This window comes from Genypterus blacodes, unplaced genomic scaffold (assembly GCF_046128005.1).
Source record: "Genypterus blacodes isolate CSIRO-AG114 ecotype Tasmania unplaced genomic scaffold, CSIRO-AGI_Gbla_v1 ptg000036l_1, whole genome shotgun sequence".
NCBI lineage: Eukaryota > Metazoa > Chordata > Actinopteri > Ophidiiformes > Ophidiidae > Genypterus > Genypterus blacodes.
This window is the reverse complement of record NW_027466849.1, coordinates 1,481,015-1,502,486: the sequence shown is the minus strand read 5'-3', so window position 1 is coordinate 1,502,486 and position 21,472 is coordinate 1,481,015. Positions and strand designations below refer to the sequence as shown.

At 41.1% G+C, this 21,472-nt stretch overlaps 1 protein-coding gene across 1 annotated transcript; it reads right to left on the bottom strand.

Moving 5' to 3' along the window:
• Positions 1–1,271: 1,271 nt before the first annotated feature.
• LOC142996116 (aggrecan core protein-like) lies at positions 1,272–16,428 on the bottom strand. Its single transcript, XM_076147003.1, has 19 exons — positions 16,277–16,428; positions 12,860–12,951; positions 12,605–12,696; positions 12,172–12,463; positions 11,134–11,308; positions 10,250–10,377; positions 9,845–10,138; positions 9,329–9,628; positions 8,740–8,914; positions 8,526–8,653; positions 7,964–8,257; positions 7,622–7,720; positions 5,837–7,528; positions 5,395–5,508; positions 3,161–3,319; positions 2,898–2,980; positions 2,682–2,826; positions 2,347–2,529; positions 1,272–2,094 (listed from the first exon to the last, which is right to left on the bottom strand). Exons 2-19 carry the CDS (start codon positions 12,942–12,944, stop codon positions 2,072–2,074), a joined length of 4,461 nt encoding a protein of 1,486 aa, XP_076003118.1. The 5' UTR covers positions 12,945–12,951; positions 16,277–16,428; the 3' UTR covers positions 1,272–2,071.
• Positions 16,429–21,472: the final 5,044 nt, after the last annotated feature.

The following is a 21,472-nucleotide window of genomic DNA, read 5'->3' as shown; positions in this document are numbered from 1 at the left end:
CCCAGGTTAGCTATCAGCAGAACTGAACCCAATGCAGAGAGTAACGACAAATTTGTTTTATTTGGTGTCTTTGTTTTCAGACATGAGACACATACTGGTATATTTTATTGAACTTCACACACCATGTTAAATAAGAAGAAATTGGGGAAAAAACATTGCTATGGGAAAAATATATCAGTTTCTATGTACGTTACTTGCAATTAATTTACTTATCTAACATTTATTTCACATCTCTTTTATTTGCCCCATGCAAAGAACCAGTGATTAATTGCAACTGATGATGTCATACTGCACAGCTTGAGAGTTGCAGCAGCTATGGTGCTTATGGAATAGATGTCATGGGGCTACAGAAAAACGTGCAGGTTCTTTGGTTTATCATGCAGCAGGTGACAGTATGATTGAAAGAGGCACAGCCTCCAGACACAGCAACTATGACACAAACAAACGCACAAAAAAGAAACACTGAATCTCGTGATTCAGATAACAGAACATGAAACAGATAACAGATTCAGTTTACTGACACTGGCTCCACAGAAACACTGTGCACTGCACAGCCTTGTGGACGATGATGACAACATATAGACAACAAAAGACTCACCAACCAAGGTGACAAACTGTAATTACAACCTATACCTTCATCATCCTCAGAAATGAAATATCAAAAACAATCCACAATCTGTGGTGCTGTAGCCACGCTAACAACAGTACTGATACTCATGCAGTCTGTAAGATTGTCAGTGTGTGAAAAAGAGACTTGCTGTGTTGAAGAAATAACTAAAAACATGTTGTGCTTTAACAATCATTTGAATAGGCATAGTTAATACCATTTCTCATGTTCCCAATAAAAACATTGTTGGGACACATTTACAGAGTTACTATTTTCATTTAGTCTGTTTTATAATGCTTGAACACTACAACAAACAAACACAGTTTTTCCATTTTGTACTATTTTGGTCATGTAATTGGAGTCATTAGTCATAATTTAAAAATTTAAAAAAAATTGTGTCCAACCTATGTTGGGTTGAATTGCTGCCCCGGCCAGGAAAGAAACCTTCAACAAACTCCAAACATACTGAGGAAAAGGGGAGGTGACATTATCACCTGATTAAGCAGGGAAATGAAGCTTTGGTGTTTGCAGTCTTGTTATCCTGAAATGTTTTTGTTAGTTTCTGTAGAGAATTCAAATCTATGAAAATTCCATTATTGCATCATAAATAAATTGATTTCATTTAGAAATATATTTTTTAATGGTCTTCTTTTTTACTCCAAGCTCAATTTCAGTACAGCACACATGCACACATGAGTTTGTTCTGTGATTTCCATTGGAGATGGCTCACTGGTGAGATTATGGTTTGCATAGAAGTGTTACTTGGTCAGAAAATGTGAGAACCACAACTCTAAGCCAAACAGCTATCTGCTCACATGCTTACTAATACACAATTAGTTATTTCAACAAAGACTTACAGGAGTTTTTCACATTAGCAGAATGTGAGAACCCCAACATCATTTAAATCTGTTCCCCTCCAAAGTGGGAAAAAGGGGCAAAATTTATCACTTTGTTCAATTTTGTTTCTTACCGCACATGGTTGATTGACAGCACATGGATATTTATCCTGCTATCTTCAATTACACAGACTGTGTGCAGAAACCAGCAGGAACTATTTACTGAATGAATGTCTGACTTTTTAAAAAGCCCACATGTATTTCCCCTGAATTTTTTCTAAGAAGTAGAATTTAAATTTTCCCCCTCAGTCATGTTTTTTCTCTCACTTATAAATTAGAATAAGTTATGGTATGTGGGTACAGAAACATTACAATAGACACAATGACAATTAACTTTCAGCAATATAATTCATATATATATAATTAAAATAGTTTATAAGGGACAGGGAAAAGAACAGATCAAAGTCACATTACCATGATGTAGCACCCATAATTTGGATATTCCAATAATCCAACCATTAAGTCATCTTCACTAAAATTGAAAATGCATTTCAGTCAGCCAAAACAATCTTTGGAACAGTTAATCTCCTTCTTCCCACTGGCTGTCTTACTCCTCCTGGTCCTCCTGTTATTTTCTTCTACCTGATTTCACTGTGGTGAAGCAAAGACATGAGGACGAATTACACAGTGGAATTAACTTATTTAAAAACTGCAGATACAATGTTTTCACCAGAAGTCTTGTATTTTTTAGTATTTTTCTAATAGCTTATTATACATTTACAAGTTTTAGCACAGAACATTTATTTCTAATTGCGCATAATGTGTTTTAAAGCATAATGGTACTATATTTTCTGATAGGATGGAGTATTTGAGTGCTTGTTGTATCTGTTTCTGTGTACTCACAGTCACTACATTCCACCTGGGGCCTCTCCCATTGTCCATCTGATTTACAGTGGACCACTGGTAGATGGCGCTGTTTAAACCCTGTGTTGCACTGATACCGGATTATGGCATTCACAGGGTACTGCTCCCTCCTGTTCCCGTACATGTGAGCATTCTCCACCTCAGGCGGAGCGCCACATGACACTGAGCAGCGGAACAAAGGAGAGATACAGTATACACACATACACATACATCATACATTATGTTTTTCCATTATGAAGTAAATCTTGCAGTACACTGATGTTATCACTGTATTTCAATGTTTTGGTATCTCATGTACATTCAGGCTGGGGTACCTGGGCCTTTCTTGCAGGTGAATGGCAGGTGGTAGTTGCAGGGCACGTCGTTCCACTGGCCACTCTCGTGCCAGATCATTACCACACAGTCCTCTCCTGAGTTGAAATAATTATCTGGCTGGTTTGGCCTCCAGTTCACAAATTGCTGAGGAAGAGGAAGAAATGTCAAACTGTACCACAAATATACTATGCTATACTATACTATACTATACTCACTAGTGGCGTGCCATCTGTCCAACGGAAATCATTTTCGACTGTCTTGTCATTCAATCCAATCCACTGATAGTCCTGTGCGTTTGCTGTGGGAAGACAGAGTGATAATGTGACTAAATCTTTTACTCTCTCTCTCTCTCCCTCACACACACACACACACACACACACACACACACACACACACACACACACACAACACAACACAACACAACACAACACAACACAACAAAACACACACACGCTCAAACACACAGAGGGGCACTCACAGTTTACAAAGTTTTGCTCTTCTGGGGTGACGATGCTGACCAGATGAGAGTTCAGGTCTCTACAGCGTTGCTCTGCATCCAGCCATGTCTCTCTTTCAGAGAAATGCAGGTAGCAGTTCCCCTGAAACTTAGTCCAACCCTCTTCACACTGCTGCTCATCTGCAGCCGCAACACCAAGGAGGGTACATCGGGACAAAGTTCACAGACAAAGTTCACAACATTCATTAAGTAACTACGGAACAATGTGCAATATTGTGGCAGACGTCATATAATCACACTTTTTTACGACTCATTGCTGAGCTTCTTCATTCCTTATTCACAGCTACAGGTTGGATGAGTAAGCACGATATCTACTTGCTGGTGATATGGTACTTCATGTTATTAATGAAGCACCATGTACTTTCAGTTTCACATACTAGGTATATGTGAGGAGCAGGAATCACCTCTTTCAAGCTGGCATACAAATGATGATGAAGATAGTGGAGATGGGCAATTTTCAATTTTAAAGTTAACTAAAATCTTCCAATACAAATGGAACATGATGGGGAGGGTCCTGCCCAACAGCACTGTGATGAGCTGTAAATTTCCACTTTCCTTCTACTGTAACATTCAGAGGCTCCATTCATTTTCTTGCTTTAAATGAATGCTTTGTTGAACTTATTTTATGAAAAGAAAAGTGCAGCTACACCAAGTATTTTCACAGAGCCACAGCAAATAATGGCACTGGTCTGATGGTGTTGTTGAACTTCTCTCTCGGTTGTTTTTGAGAGGCTGTTGTTAGTATTAGCTGAAGCTGATCTCATACCAATCTCACAGCGTTCCCCTCCATAGCTGGGTAGGCATAAGCATTTGTAAGAGTCTGCACTCTCCACACAGGTGGCTCCGTTGGCACAAGGGTTGGAGTGGCACACATCTACCTCTGCAAAAAAGGGGCGGGGTGACACTACTGTCTTAGCAGGGGAGGGTGAGGGTGAGGGGGGTGGAGGTGTGATAGGAGGAGTATTACACCTCTGCACTGATGAAGTTAGTGAACAAAGCTGCTGCAACTTCTGATTCAAATTAAATTTACTGCATCAATGACGCTGCACACAGGAATCAATGTTACTTCCTCTTTTTTTTACCTCCACCCAGGGTGTTTTGTTTCAGCCATGTTTGTTTGTTAGTTTATTGACTTTTAGTTAGTATGCAGCCTGTCTCAAGGAATACTATAACTGTTTTAGGAGAAAATAAGAGCATGAACACAATAATAAATGTAATCCAAGTTTATCAATGTGGTGCATAAAATATTTGGATGAGCTTTTTATTATTTATTTCTTATTATTTCTGGATATTCTATTGCTTGCTTATTTGCCAAATTCTTCCAAGCATGGCATATACGTATGATGGCATATACTGTATGATGTATTCTACATGAGTCATTATAATAACTTAATGGTTACGGGTCTGACTCACAGAATGAATCCTTTATGGCAAGCAACCGTTACCATGATTGTCTAACTGTGTATTGCAATGCAGATCCAGATCCAGACACACACTGTTCTAAACCCCACCAGGATTAAAGGAAGTCTGGATTATCGTGTGTTTTAGGGCATATAACATTTGCAGTAAGTTTAACATTTGCAGTAAGTTTATGTTTGAATCAGTTGCTAGTTGCAGCAGATGATCAGTATTTAATTTCCAGCAGGGCGGCAGCACCCATATAATGCCAGGAAGCATATATGTTGCTTAGCATGCATGCAGCAGAACAGAACGGCGGCGTGCTGGCACAGCAGACCAAAAACAACATAAGACAAAGCTGGCTGGGATACACAGGTTTGACACACAGGCCATAACACTTTGCACATCGCAAGACCAATAGGTTTGACAAACACCCTAGTATTCACTCTGCAACATAAACACACAGACCCATAGCCAGATGCAGACAGAATGAAAAAAACACAAATACGATGCAAATACATCGGGATGGAACAGAGGGGAGAGAAAAATTATTATTTTTGTTTAATCTATTAATGCTGATCCTTACAACAGTAAATATAATCAAATCAGTTGGGTGTATGTCTGAAAATATTACTCCAGGCTAACCGTATTCGAATGCAGACCAACAACACAAAACATGCGGCAAAACTTGAAGGTATGTTAGACTGAAACATCATCAGACAGTACTGAAGACGGTTTGAAAAAAAGAGAGAAAGAAAATGCAGAAATATTAACATCATTGTGAATTGAACACTCACCATACTGGCATGCATCTCCACTTAGTCCAGGGGAGCAATGGCAGAGAGCGACCCCATCCTCTACTGTACATGAGCCAGCACCACAGGGGTTTGGCTCACATAGACTAGAATCACCTAGCAAAATCAAAATTGGCAGAATAATAATGACAACTATCAATACAATGTGCCACTTTTTAGCAAAATTTTGCATCGCCATCATTGGTCATCAATGTCTGAATTGGAAATCAAGTGATATCATTGTATTTTTACGAAAAATCCAATCTTGGAATGAAACTTCAGAGCATGAATTACATTTGCTGATAGTGCCCTAACCTCCTTGCCAAAGTCCAGTGTCGAGAACAATAAAATAGCAAACACATCATGTGAGGGTTGCCCTCAGGAAGCCCTTACTCAGAGGTGAGAAAACACAGTACTTGCCCATTTAATACTCGTGTTGACATACCTTCTACAGAATACTTTTCTTCATTGGTGCCTGGTGGTAGCAGAGAGGTTTCTGCAGTGGTGGTTGGGGGGGCAGCCAGCCCTGCAGGTGCAGGTACAGGGCTGACGGTGCCGTGGACATCACTTGTGGTCTCAGGCAGTCCAGTGCCTGTGAGGATCTCCTCTGGTTCTGCAGTGCTCTCTGTTAGTTTCCACTCACTGGCTGGAGAGGGCAAAATCTCCACTGGAACATGTGCAGATGCAGACTCTGAAGAGAGGATGCCTGTTGCGGACAAGCTGACATCTCCACTTCCAGAGAAGAAGCCACTGCCACTGCTGCTTCCCCTTCCGCTGTACTCCACTGACCCCTGCCCAAGCTCCATAGATGATGTTTTTTCACCTGATAACTCTGTCAGAAAATCTCCAGTCACAAATGTAACACTGCCTTCTTCTCCGCTGGAAGAGGATTCAGATCCAGACATTCCCGATCCAGAACCAGATGGAAAACCTGAACTTCCAAATCCAGACAAATGTCCACCACTTCCCTGACCAGAGCCGAAGACTAGAACCCCAGAAGCCTCCTGTTCTTGCTCTCCAGAGGATAACATCATATGGTCAGTGAATCCTGAACCAATGAAAGTCACACCTGAGAAAAGCCCCGAGGTGCTCCCAGAGGCTGAGCCACTGAGCTCACCTGATCCTGAAATGTCCCCAGAGCCACTAAATGCAAGAAGACCTCCCCCAAGTTCATACTCTTTGTTGGTTTGTAAGATGGACTCATCAATGAGTTTGCCATCGATCAGTAAAATCTGAACATCTCCACTGCCAGAATAATCTCCTGACTGCCCACTGGTGCTTCCAGAGGAGGAGAATCCTGATGGGAAACCACTGAATCCAGAGAACTCCTGGCCGGTGATGAAACCAGAAGAAATGCCAGATAACGGTTCACTTTCCCCAGAGCTGCTGGAGCTAAAACCAGACCCAATACCAGATGTGGACAGGGCCCCACTGCCAATGACCTCACCAGAGCCTGATTCAAATGAGGGAAAGATGAGAATCCCTGCTCTTCCCTCTGCAGAAGCTGAACCATCTCCAGAGAGAATGCTGTCGATGCCTGAGAAGATGTCTACAATTGCAGATCCTTCACCACTGAGACCTGAACCAGAAGTGTCCCCACTGCTCTTGAACACTCCACTGGGCAGCTCGGCACTCATACTGCCAGACAAGTCTCCAGAACCAGACAGATCTCCTGAGATAACCCGGCTTCCAGAGCCAGAGATGTCTCCAGAACCAGACAAGTCTCCAGAGACAGACAAGCCTCCAGTTCCAGACATGTCTCCAGAGATAACCTGGTCTCCAGATCCAGAGAGGACTCCTGAGCCAGACATGTCTACAGGGATAACCTGGTCCCCAGAACCAGAGAGGACTCCAGAGCCAGACATGTCTCCAGTACCAGAGCGGGCTCCAGAGCCAGACATGTCTCCAGAACCAGACAAGTCTCCAGTACCAGAGAGTGCTCCAGAGCCAGACATGTCTCTAGTACCAGAGAGGGCTCCAGAGCCAGACATGTCTCCAGAGACAGACAGATCTCCAGAGCCAGATAGCTCTCCAGAATGTTCCCCAGAGGCACTTGTGACTCCAGATCCTGAGCTCGACCAGCCTGAACCAAAGCCTGAGGTCTCCACAGCGATGGGGGGTGTGATGGAGGGAATAGCTGAAGAGACAAACAGAAGACTGTGAATCATCAATGTTTATCTCAGTTTATCATTGTTCTCTCATTGATAATAATATGTGAAATATAACTTACCGGGCCTCAACAAATCAAAAACTGATGTGAGGTTAACCATAGCCTCTTCAATTTCTGTTATATTCAGGCCAGTTTCATTTACAATAAGTTGAATATCCGCTGTGGGAAATAACCAATAAATGAATGAGTTTAACGAGTGATGGTGAAAACGTTTAAATTTGCATCTTGACAAATAGTTCTTTCAATTCAAGTAAGTGCAGTAGTAAGAAACATTTCTAATTCTAAAAGAATTCCTGAAACCACACCAGCCATAACCTTGCTCTCAAGTTTGGTCAAAATTGGTCGAAATCTGTCATCAACAGAAGTAAAAACCCTCCTAATAAACAATAGTAAAGTATTTACCTTTCACACAATAGGCATCAAATCTGGAGTGAGGTGCAGGGTAGCCTGTCTGGTTGGGGTGAATGTACACAGTGTGAACTCCGATCTTCCCTCCTCCACATTGTACTCGCGGGTTGTGGATGGGATAACGGACACTTCCATCCATGAGCCAGCCAGCGCGGCATTTGTCAAAGCCCTGTTTCCAGGCAGAATAGAGGTCTCCTGTAGAGGCCAGGATGGCGTTCTGCTGATGACAGCTGGAAATGGCCTCATCATAAGTGAAACCTTCACTGGAGGCCACATGGAAAACCTCACCTGAGGTGCAGACGGAGAAGAGACCTCAGGATAAACATTTGTTACATTACAGCTGTTGGTGAGTGTGCCCCTGTTATCCTGCAGTGTTACAGATATGAACAGGAGAATTTAGGAAATAACAATCTCACTTATTCAGGGAACTTTAATCATAACTTGTCCGCAATCTCTCACCTTTAATTTCAAAGTGGACTCTCAAGATCAGAACCCCTCAGGAACAGTTTGTAAACAATAAAATGTAAAGAATATTGCGTAATATAGTCCTTGTCACCTTTGAGTCCATCAGTGTAGCAGTACACATCAAATCGCTTATCTGCTGGTGTCAGACCATAAGACCGAACTCCAGGCTCATCTCCCATATCACCAGCACATTTCTGTCTTGGAAAAACGATTGGATACCTGGAGAGGGACAAATATGATCATTGTGCATTTAGATTGCAGTTTCTGCAGATCTTTTCGATTTCCTTCCTAGATATCAGATTTACCTGACAGTCTGGTCAAGTAACCACCCTGCATCACACTGGTGATATCCAGCTTCATATGCTGCCTGCAGCTGCTCTGCAGTAGCAATGGAGGCGCCAATGTTCTGGCAGGCCAGCTGAGCCTCCACAAAGGAGAAAGCATAGCGGCCAGAGCCTGAGCGATAATGAAACACCACCCCTGCATATGGAAAGAAAGACATCTGTCATGAAGTGTATTATGACTAAACCTTCTGTTCTGATTGGCCAAATGTATCAAGCCTGAGCTGGTACCCACAGACTGTGAAACATGGATTCTGTCCCAACAGTCTCTCACCAGCCTGGCACTTCTAACCAAGTGTGTAAATCCACATATTAGATGTTGACATTATGAAGAAATAATGATGAAAAACTAAACTTTCAGGGCAGTTCATGTCCTATGGCTTTTTCTGATTTCCATTGATGTAACCCTATGTTTTGGCACTGTGGCAATATTAAACAAACACTCCCTACCAGATTACAGTATAACCATGAGGGAAATACAGAAATACAAACATCAGTTATCATCACTATAAAATGTAAAAATGGTAGAAAATGCAGACAATTCATCACTGACCAGTTGGTGGCAACTTGAAGCTTTTGCTGGGCTCCCTGCCCACGCCAGGCAGGGCGGTGACTGGCTGTATCAGCTCGATGAGTGTTTCAGTGATGTTGGGTGGCTGTGGCAGAGGCAGCTGAGTGGGCCTCTCTGTGAAAGTGAAGTCCACCTTGGTGGGTCTCTGAGTCTCAACTTCACCAATTGCCTCACTCTCTGTGGTCGTCATCCTGAAGAACACCTCTGGGCTCCTTGTCACTGTGGTAACACTAATCATGCCACTTCCTGTATCTGTGCCTGAACCTTCCTCATCAGGAAACTCTGAACATAAGAGACAACAGGGATAAGAGATGACTGATTTTGTACTGCGTACAACATATACCCCAAAGAATTATAGTCTGCACATAGTGTTTTTCTCATATCTTTGCTTTTTTTATTCTGAAATACTATATTGTTTTGATAATTATTCACATGAAATAAGTTGTCAGTCGACAGTGTCACAAGCCAAAAAATGTGTTGGGTTAAATGGCTTCTTACGAGTGTAGCAGAAGGCGTCGTATCTGGACTCAGGAAGTGGATACCCTGTCTGGTTGGTGTAGAGGTGAACAGTCCGCACCCCCAGCAAGCCCCCTCCACACTGTGGACGGCGAATGTTAATGGGATAGCGGACGCTCTTGTCGCCCAGCCAGCCAGCATTGCAAACATCCATACCAGTCTGCCAGGCCAGATACAGCTGACCTGTGGTGGCCAGCTGAGCCCCCTGCTTGAAACACTCGAGCACAGCCTCAGCAAAGGTAAATTTAGGTGCTGAGGCTGTGTAGAAAACCTTGCCTATATGAGATAAGAGAGGTTCATAAGAATTAAAAAGGTAATACTGGAAGAATGGGTTTAAAAAAAGAACATTTGGACATGCAAAAAAAGTTCCCAGATCATTTTAAGTACCTGTCATCTTCTCAGCAAAACAGTAGACATCATAAGTCTCGTTTACATCCCTGACTCCATACGTCCTGACTCCAGGCAACTCTTCTTTGTCACCATAGCAGTTGACCCGAGGATCATGGATTGGATATCTAAGGTTAATTTGAAAAAAATTACTGCAAGTGTCTTACTCAATATCACATGTTTTGTCTTAATTATGAAACTTAAAATATCAAGTTGCAGTAAGGGATTCTTCTGAAATATTAATTTTCCATTTAAGGTCACTCTCTTAAATATCGCGTTCATATTTTTCCCATTATCCTTATTTGCTTTTTTCATGTTGGATTTGATTTTCAAAGACTGATGTTGACCATGCAACCACCCAAAAAAAACCCACCCAATTACAAAACACAAGTACATTGTGCAATTTCTTTTATGGTCATATTTAGCAATGTACTGAAATGTATGGAAATAAATGGGCCTTTGTAAGGTAAGAAATCAATCCAAAATAATAGTGTAGGATGTGAAATGCTTGCATGAGTATAGTATAGTGAGTATAGAGTGCGTTTCGGTATCATCACTTCACGTAAATATTAATACTGGTAGGAAATGTAAGATAAAATGAAATGAAATAAAATGAAAATGAAACATAAAATGTTATCGTGCCAGAAATAACCTAAAGTGTAACCGCCTGTAAGAATGATAAAATGGCCCAACCATAATACATTGACATTTCATGGTGTAAAAAAGAAAGAGAAAATGGAAAAGGAAAAGAAAAGAAAAGAAAAGAAAAGAAAAGAAAGGAGATACCAATAACAGGGCAAACAATATTAGAGAGTGAAGCCATTTGTAAGTCTGGAGGTGTTTGTGTGACAGTGTACATTTTTCTCTCACACTCGTCATGTTACCTGACAGTTTGATCGGAGAGCCAGCCTGCATCACACTGGTGGAACCCATCATCATAGGCAGCCTGGAGCTGCTCAGGTGAAGCAATGACAGCACTGTTCTGTGTGCACGCTGCCTTCGCCTCCTCAAAAGCTAAACTGTAGCGCCCCATGATGGCCCGGTAATGGAACACAATACCTACAGAAATAGAGAAGCACGTCATTAAAGGTGCATCTATATTTTTACTGTTCCATTCCAAGTCCATGACTGGTCCATGAATATTTTCATCTTTCAACTTTTCTCCCAGAACATTCCAGAGGGAAATATTTAACTTTTTAAAGCAAGTATTAGTGATTAGCTAACATGAGATAAAATCAGATAATATCACAATATAATATGATTATCCATCCTTCGTTCAACTATTCCACGTTTGCTTGCTTCTTTCCTTGTCTTGTTGCATCTTCTTAATTTTTTCTCTCAGCTTTGAATTTTCCTTTCCTTTCCTTTCTCTTTCCTTTCTCCCTTATCTTATCCTTCCCATTCTCATTCCCTTCCTCTAACTTTCTCTCCTTGCAGATCGGAAACACAATTCCGACTGGTGGAATTCGTACTGAAACTATTTACTCTTATTTCAGTCTCCTTTATTGTCTTTCTGTCAAAGTGAAAAAAATCAAACATATCACCTTTAAAGGTTTCCTAATCCATTGAATTAAATTAAATTAACTTAGATAGGCAGGCAGTGGCTCAGTGGTTAGAGCTTCCGCTTGGGAACCGGAGGGTTGCCGGTTTGAGCCCCTGCCGAGGCGCCCCTGAGCAAGGCACCGAACCCTCAATTGCTCCCCCCTCTGCGAAGGGTGGTAATGTAATGTAAGTCGCTTTGGATAACAACGTCTGCCAAATGATTGTAATGTAAAAATTGACCTTTTGTTTGAAATTACAGAGTCAAGACTCATTAAAAAGAAAAACATTCATTTTGTAAGGACATATATAAGCCCCTTAATTCTAAGGTCACTATGGTTCTGGTTTCATCGTGTTGTTTGTGTATTTGTAACACTTTTTACCTTGAACCTGTACATGGACGATGTCATGGTTGTCTTCGATGCCGTGCTGAACCTCACAGCGATACACTCCTGTGTCACTGGATCTTAGCTCAGTTATCTTGATGCTAGCATCTGTGGGGGTCATGGGGTAGCCCAGCAGATGAACCCTGTCCAGGTAGTTGTCACCGATATGCACCTGGCCACCCAAAGCCACGAGGACGTTTGTCACCTTGTCTTTGGTGACATGGCTCCATTTGATGCGATGGGCAAAAGGAGCTATAGTGGGTGCTCCTGGGTCTGGGATAGTATGGTCCTACATGAGGAACAGCATCATTTAGCATGAATTCCATTTCTGTAGCTGAATGTCAAGTAAAGGAATCACAGTCTTGAATAGAATCAAAACCTGTCAAACACACACTACAACTGTAAAAAAGAATGCATCAATAGCACACACCTCAAAGTAACATGGAAGTACGAGAGTTCCTCCCAGCAGAGGGTGCTGTGGTTCCCCCAGAGGGATGCTCACACTCAGCACATCATCAGGGTCTGTCAGAGAGAAATACACACAATACACCCGGGACAAAAGGCAAGTAAGCACCTTTTAGAATAGAATTGTATTATAACTGTATTGACCTATTAATACACATTAGTCAGGCAGCTGTTGTAAAATGTATCTAATTAGGATTAGAGGTGTAGCTCTCATTCTCACCCAGAAAGGCGTGCTCTTCATAGTAATCAAATGATGCTGAGGTGATGCACAGACACACAGACAGTAACACAGTCCACCTGATCATATTTTACCTGAAAACAAAACAAAACAGAGCGTAAATCAAATATGATCAAAGTCTATGTAACTGCAACACACCTGATTGTGTAGAACTAAGAAATAAATGTGTAAACTGTAACCCTTTCTTCCAGTTCCCATGACAGAAAGTTTTAAGTATTTTTGTCATTTCTAAATTGAATCTGGCTTTCATATGCTAAGATCTGCTTTATCATTTGCAAATGCAAATGTCTCATGTTAAGTATAATTTAGTATAGAGTATGCAAAACTTGAGGTTGACACTGATTGCGCCCAGTAAGACAAACCCGTAGGTCTTGATCTGCACTAAAAACTTCCAAAGTTCCATAGTTCCAGAGTGTTTGGCCAGTTTAGAAGGGACCTTCAAGATAAAGCTCTTAAAAAGTCATGTTTCACTCATTGTGCACCATAGTACTGCGGCAAAGTCATGTAGAAGGGAACTGGTGTGGTATTTTTGCATGTCAAAGTATTGCAAAGGGTTAAAAATAGAACGTAAATGAAAAAAAAAACTGAGATCTATAGTAGTCATCATATTTGTGATTCAAGTCTGACTTTAAATTGTAGTAGGCAGAAGCTTAGTGGGTCCCTGCCGAGGTGCCCCTGAGCAAGGCACTTAACCCTCAATTGCTCCCCCCTCCTCTGAAGGGAGGTAATGTAATGTAGGTCGCTTTGGATAATAGCGTCTGCCAAATGATCGTAATGTAATGTCTGACTCATGCCCACACCCTGGTTTGTGTAGAGTAATAAAACCGTGCTGAAAAACTGAGCTGATTTCAGTTTTCCAACCTATGAAGCCACAACATTTCCAAGAGGAATAAAGCCTCCATACAACAACTGTGACATTTGCATGTTGGACCCTTGATTACTCATCAACAGCCACCTCCTACTTCCTTACAGGCAGACAAGGGGCTGTAGTTATTTCAAAAGTAAATGTTTGCTGTTATTATGCTGAGCAGCCTGAGTAAGAGGTTCCTACGTAGGTTAACTACTTCATTCTCATGGTTTCCAGTTCAACTAAGCTGCACGTCTTTGGCCTGTGGGGGGAAACCAGAGCACCCACACTGCACTCAAAAATACATTACAATATTCAATATAGGTAGCCATGTTTCATTATTTCAAATGTGGGATGATACAAACACACTACCAAGACATTTTGTGAGATGCTTATACTGTGGGATCTTTACTCTGATAGAAAAGATGTGGACTGCTGAGTCAAAGTGTCAAAGCTGAGATCAAACACACACACATACGATATTCTAAATCACAAAGCATTAAGCCAGCAGCACAGAACCCCTGGTGCTGGCCATTATCCTGGGATAAACTCTCAGGAGGGCATCTGTCCAGGTAGGACTCTGGCCCTGGCACAGAATACAGATTCAACATGTTCATGCAAACACCTCTGAACAGCACAGAGCAAACACACTTTCTACAACCTGAACAAACCCACTTATTAATAGACCTTTACAATGTGAAGTAGCAAAAAGTAAAATCTGTCTATTCATTCTCTACAGCCACACATTCTATCCAGCCAGGTGACCCGTCTGTCACTGGGCTAATGCACAGAGACGGACAAACTCTAACTATCTGGTCTTGATGTGCTGGTTGGCTCCTTGCATTGTGTACCCCTGCCATCAGTGTATGAATGAGTGAATGTGAGGTCAGTTACACTGCAGTCCATTTACAACTGGCATCTCTGTTAGGATATTCACCTCATGTCTTCCACTCCCTCACAACGACTCATTCACTGACTTGAAATGAGGCTATGTACTGTGTTCATATGATGCAGGAATATGATGCTATTTGGTGTTTGAGCTTGTTTGTGAGCGCAACAAACAAAGGTAAAAGGAAGACTAGAGCGTCTATCCCGCTAAGGATTAACGTTACATCAAACTATTTGCCTGCCCCTGAATAAGCATCGTCTCAGCTACACATCAGTGGCCGTTGTATGTTTCTGTCAGATTTGTTACAGTGGCCCCTTTCCATGCATTTCATTTGTATCTATTGATAATTATGTACTACTGTTGAAGAGCTTCAGAACAATTGAAAGAGAATGCATTTTTAAATTTCCTGAAATCTTTCCCTGCATCTGGATCAGCACCAAAATGTGGTGTGTTCTTTACTGGACCATGCCCCACCTTTGCACCAAGTTTCAATAAAATCAATTGATGTTTTTCAATAGCTGGTCAAGATGAAAGGAGTTAACTTGCAGGTCGGAGTGTTTCAAACCCAGAGAAGGTGTAATTTCAGACTAAAATGTGTTGTTTTGATGAAGTGACAGATCATTAGCAGTCGGCTTATGTGTGAGTCGGGCTCATGGTCGGCTCCACACTGTGCCCTTTCAGCCAGTGCGGTGAGGTTCAGCCCAGGGCCCATAAGACCAGATCTGTTCTTCATGAAGCTCTGACGACATACGGGCCTATGTAAACAACGCAGTGTGTATTCCAGAGGAGGCCCTTTCCATCACGTCTCAACACTGCTCACATTCAGAGGACTGAGGAAAGTGTCAGACCTGGCGAGGGGGGCCGGGGGTCCAGGATGAGGCTACAGCATGGCTGGGCTGTGATCCACTGATAAGGACCCCGAAGTTTAGGTTTAAAAACTTCAGATTTGTCAAATCTGACAATTTCGCCCCCCACAATCAATAGATGCCTTGTATGAGACTTACCTCCCTGACAATAAAAATAGTTTTTAGGTATGAATATAGTTTGAACATAAGGTTGCTGAATACCTGCAGTACTTAAAATAACACCAATTATTTTTACAATTTGCTCTCCATATTAATTTACCAATAAGTAACAGCTTGTAAGCTTTTTGTCATATTTTATGCTGTTTATCTCCTATGTGGCTTCCCAAAAACATTTATATAATATTACATAGCGTGTATTTACAGGTAATGAATCTCCTGTTTTGTAAAGGTTATTTTAAGATTGGGCTGAGCTTGTTTTGTTTTTCTCTCTAATTACCTGCTGCCAATTGAATTGAATTGAATTGAATTGAATTGAATTGAATTGAATTGAATTGAATTTTATTTTATTCTATTTTAATACAGGATACAGTCCAAATTTGATAAAAAAAAATAGCTTTCAATTGCAAGTAAAAAATCTCCAGTCTTCAGAAAAGAAACTCAAAATCACAAATACAATGGTGTATGAATCAACAGGTAGAAGAAGAAATATAAAGTGACCAACGCAAAACTGGCTTTAGCCTCATGTGAGTATAGTGACAAAATATCGAATACATAATACCACGACAGTTTATCTTTTACAAAGTTTAAAGCATAAATATTTTTGTGAAAATTAGTCCTTAATAACTAAGATTGCTCACCTGTTGCGGAAAAAAACCTCCAAACCTGAAGAACACTCCAGTCAAGCTCTTCCTCGGTGATGTGTTTAGGGCAAGTGTAGCTCCAGGTTGTCTGATGTGAGTTATAAAGTCCCAGTGAGCAGCAGCAGAAGCAACAGGCTCAGGATGCTCCACTGAGTGCAGACTGGGAGCCAAAATCAAGGCTCAGTGGAAACACTGATGTCAAGATATACTCAGTGAAAATGACAAGTTCCTGCTTTGGCTTTCAAAATAAAACCAGTTTGCGTTATATTTCAGTGGCACAGCCGTTGTGATAGCATGCTGTGATGCCACTCAAGGCCTTTATTAACATGCAGGTTTGTCAAGGAGTAGCTGAAGTTAGGTTTTCATCAAGATTGGGATCTTAGGTTTCCTGAAAAGGAGAAAATGTACACAACATTTATTCAAATCCATTTAAAAAGATTTTGAGGTATCCTACAGACTAACCTACAAACAATCAAATGTGGACACTAGAGCTACTAAATGATGACCAAAGTGTAAGGAATGTAACATGTTTTGCTGCTTCTCTGTTCTACTGTTGATTAACTCCTAAAATACCAGAGAATGCCACACCGCTCCCTCTTTAACGTTAGCTTTCAGCCAAGAGTTAAACAGGGGAAAGAAAAAGCCAACAGACAACAGACAGAGTGGAGCGGGGACAAAGCCGCTCTTTCAGCTGCTCACAGGGCAGGAAATAGCAACATGTGCCATTACAGAATATTCACACACTTGATTCTATGGGTACAAATGAACACCACTTGACTCATAATGGATGTGTAGATTGGGTTTCGTAGGGAGGTGATGACAGCTAGTGCTCCCCTTCATCCATTTGTTTAATTTTACATAATTCAGTCCCTTTGCTGGCCCTTTTGTTTGTACCCTTTTAGGTAAAATTCAAAAGAGCGGAGAGCTCCTTGACTGTTCTGATGAGAGGCAAAGTGATGCAGTAATGGAGAGAATGTTAAATTTGAGAGGTTTAGGGCTGGACGTGCTCTCTCTGTCAGCCTCAGAGGATTGAATACTGAACTGAACTGTGTAACTGAAAGACCTAGACCGAACTTCAAAGAGGAGGCCGTAGCCGAGTGTTTATCTATGGCAAAATTGTGTCATTGTCTGTTATTTCCTATCAACTGTATTTTTCCACTTTGAGTATGTCTGTCTAATGATTTCTTGGGGCGACATGGCACTAACTATAGTCTATTTATACTGGAGTCATAGAGGGATAGTATGACTAAATTGTTTCGCAAACTGAACACGTTTTCTAGACTCCACCTCAGTGCATTAAAGTAAAACAAGGCCCACTGTGTTACCACGCAGCGATGCAGTGACGTAACATAAGCAGAGGTTAAACTGTAAATCATTTAATGGCTCTCTGCCTGTTCAGTTAAGACAGGAACCAAGTACGTTGAAGTGGAACTGTACTGGTACTTTCCAGAATATTTCAGGTCTTCCTCCACTATTTTTTAAAGGAAAATAATGTGTCATTTACTCTACTAAATGTAATAGCCATCATCACATTACATTACAGATGTCCAAAATTCAAGTGTGTTTAAGTTTAACGACACTATGACTCTGGGACATTAGCAGAAGATTGTTTTTAAAGAATTTGCTCACTGTACAGGAGCATAAAACCCTTCAACTGACAAGAAATCTCTCTACAAATTGTCATGATAGCACAGATCAATAATCAAACTCTCTGGATGAAACAATGCTTTACTACCATACTTTTGATTTGTGAATACATGTGGTTGTACTTCAACATGTTTTAATACAGGATATTTACTTTAACTACTGAAATGTAAGTCTTTAAGTGCTTTTTGACCACTGGATGGGGACGATATCCTATAGAAATACACTTGCTTAAAACCCCATACAGCACATACAGAGAATACATTTCATTTCATTGTATCAACAATAAAGTCATTGGACAATCCTGATAATATCTAGGGTCATTGGTGAACATGGATCTATTCACATTTCAAAAACGTGAATAGTAATTATCTGTTTTGTATTTAATCACAAGTTTTGTCTATTTCAACAAACAGGCACTCTTGGTGACCTCATGAAAGAAAAGTAAAATAAGAACAGTAAACAGCTGAGGCATCGGCTCTATATAATTTGTATTGCATTTGTGTTGTTGACAGTGACATGCTGTATGCTCATTTGTAAATCACGTGAAACTTTAACTTTCTCTCAGGACGCAGACACTTCAGTCTGTTTCAGTGAATCTTGGATTTTAACGTGACATGCCTTTCTGATGGACCTCAGCGTCCCTGAAGTCAGGAAGTCTGCTCTCTGCTGCTGAGAGGATCTTGTTAGAACCCTCTCAGGGGAGCTTTTGTTGAGAGCAGAACTTGTTTATTTTTTCTTGTGCTTATGAATGACGACTGTGTACAGCTTCATCTGTACCTGCGCAGTAAAAATTCATCTGCTGATCAAAAATTGGCTCCTGATTCCAGTTCTACGTGACCAGCAACATGTCCAGTCTCCTGTTAGGTTCATTCGGTCTATAAATAAAATTAATCTAAATATCCTTTACCGATTGGTGTTGATTTTGGAAGAGAATTTTGAAAGAGTGGAGGTGTCTTGGATTTGACATTTAAGTGGAAAAAACAAGTCCTTGCAGAGATTTGCCTTGGCAAACTTTATGTTGGTCCACAACATCACGGTTCGAACTTCAGACACAAGAATGTGCCGTCACGGTACAAACTACAAATTATGGATAACAAGAATGTCACGTAATGTCAACATTCCTAACATGAATGTGCATTTTCATTCAATACTCATCAAATTGCAACAGAAGATATGGTTAAATCTACTTTATTTATTTTTTATATTAACATTCAGCACTCCTCAACACTCTTATTCAATTCAATTCTTAATCAATCAGACCTTTACTGAAATGAGCTTCTTCTTTTTTGACTTTCTGGTTTGTTTTGGTTTTAGATGCTGTATAGTTGAGTCTCAGCTGTGCTTGACCCCAGAGAGCAGTGGATTCCATTAAATAAGCAGATAAACTCATGACCTTTTTTCGATGACCATGCTTTTCCCCAAAAACGTTTTGTAGTTCCACTTCTATGGAGCTTTCTCAGCCCTTAGCGAGGCTCCTGTAGTTACAGTGAAAGGATTTTTTCAGACTGCAGTTTTGCACAAATGCATGTCTTAATAGTGTTTATGCACGTCTACTTTTCAACGTGAAAATTAAGTAAATGAGTACTTAATCTGAGAACTTGTTCCGTGTGTTTCTGACAGAACACTGTTTCCTTATGGCAGGACACAGAACAGACTTTCTTCTCAGCAGAGCTGGAAAACACAGCTGATAAAAGGCGATGTCCATCGGCGACCAGACCACTGCCAGTCTGAGTTTATTTGACACCCAATGTCATTAAGCCCTGCATTGCTCACATAACTGTATGGGTGGTGTGGCACAGCACACGTGCGCTCACCCTCTGAAAGAACTCTTGTACATGTTTTATATGGCCTTCTAACACCGTGCACACTGATCTGACTGAAACAGAACATGTTCACATGTAGTGTTGAAATAACTCAAAGCCAACATAGCTGCTCGATAAACTGACCTCTGATTTACGTCCAGTAATTTGTCTGCTTTTTACCCAAAGTGATATACATGAGCTATAGTAACATAACCTGTAGGTTTTGTGGACTGTAGGGCCCACAGACATTTGGAGAACATGCATATTCCACACAGAAAGGTCCAAGCTGGGTTTGAAACCAGCACTTGACTGTTAGAAGCTCCTATGTTCAAATAGAGCTTAGACCTTTTCTGTGTTATTATTTGTGCATCTTGGTGAAGTTATTTTTCTGTGGAAGAAATGAAAGCGAAACAAAAGTCTGAATCCCCTCCACCGTCATCTTTGGCCAACATTTTGACATGCTCTCAAGGTGGAGCCAAGAATTGAACCAGGAACCTTCCAATCCCTAGAAGACCTCTCTACCATGAGCCATGTTTAAACTTCACTATAACTGTTTTGGCATTCGTCCATATTTAAAATTTGAGGTGGTTCTGGGTTCTTAGCACAGATGCTGTTTACTCAATAAACCGTCTTCCTGAATTGAGCCTTAGTCTGCAATGCTCTACACAACATAAAGAGGACAGACCATAATTGCCCTGTGTGCTGCTTACTGCAAAAATAGCCACGGTAAATAACTACAAATAAATAGCATACGAATGAATGTATGAGCAAACCCAGAGAGCACAGCTCTTACTTTGGAGCTCCTCCCAAACTCAGTTTTGTGGGCTCTCTGGCTGTGGATGACTTCGGCAATCACCAAGCTCCAGACAATATGTCAATCTGAGGACACAGAAGATAAATCCAATGCAGATGTGTGCACTACAGCTTAACTGAAAAGGTAACTTGAAGGGCTTTGTCATGTCATGTCACCCACATGGCTTCATCAGCTGCTTAGTTTCACACCTGGTGGCTCAAAGGCTGCCCTGTATATCAAAAAAACCTACCAGCCAATGACCTTAGAAATCCAAAGGTGGAATAAGTGGTTCATACCATTTTACAGATGAGCATCAGAAACCCACCAGTACATGCAGAGATTGAGTAAAGTAGCTACAGAGCTACTGAGACTGGGACTGCATTCATAATGAGACTCCTTGTCCTGGCCTGACCTGTTGCTTTATACCACTGACTTTGGCAAATGGAAGCCATATGAGAGCAGCAGAGGGTCTGCTCACAGAGGGTCTTTGTGACCGGAGCTGGAGGTAGTGAGAGGCAGAAGGCAAAAGGATTACTTAGCCAAATTTGTTATAACGTCTGAAATTTGTGTCCTTTGTACAAGAACACATCTATTCAGTCATACTCTTTTCCAGTTGCATACAAGCCTATGTGACACACAAACTGTCATTGTGTGTGTGTGTAAATTAAAGCTTATTGTTCTGATGTAATAGGAATTGGGTGAAATATATGTACAGGAAAGGGAGAGACATTTTTATTTTGCACTTCCAATATTTGAGTAAGTGGTAACGCCCTCTCTTCTCTAGGTTAGTTTCATTATAGAAGAGCCTCTTTTTCCAAACTCTTTGCCCTGGTCTTTATAAAACGTCCTTTTCATAAGCAGTATAGTGGCCCACTGTGACCCCTGAAGTTCCCAGCACCAACAACAGCCCACCTGGCATGCACACAGGCATGTAAGCATTCGGCCGATGTG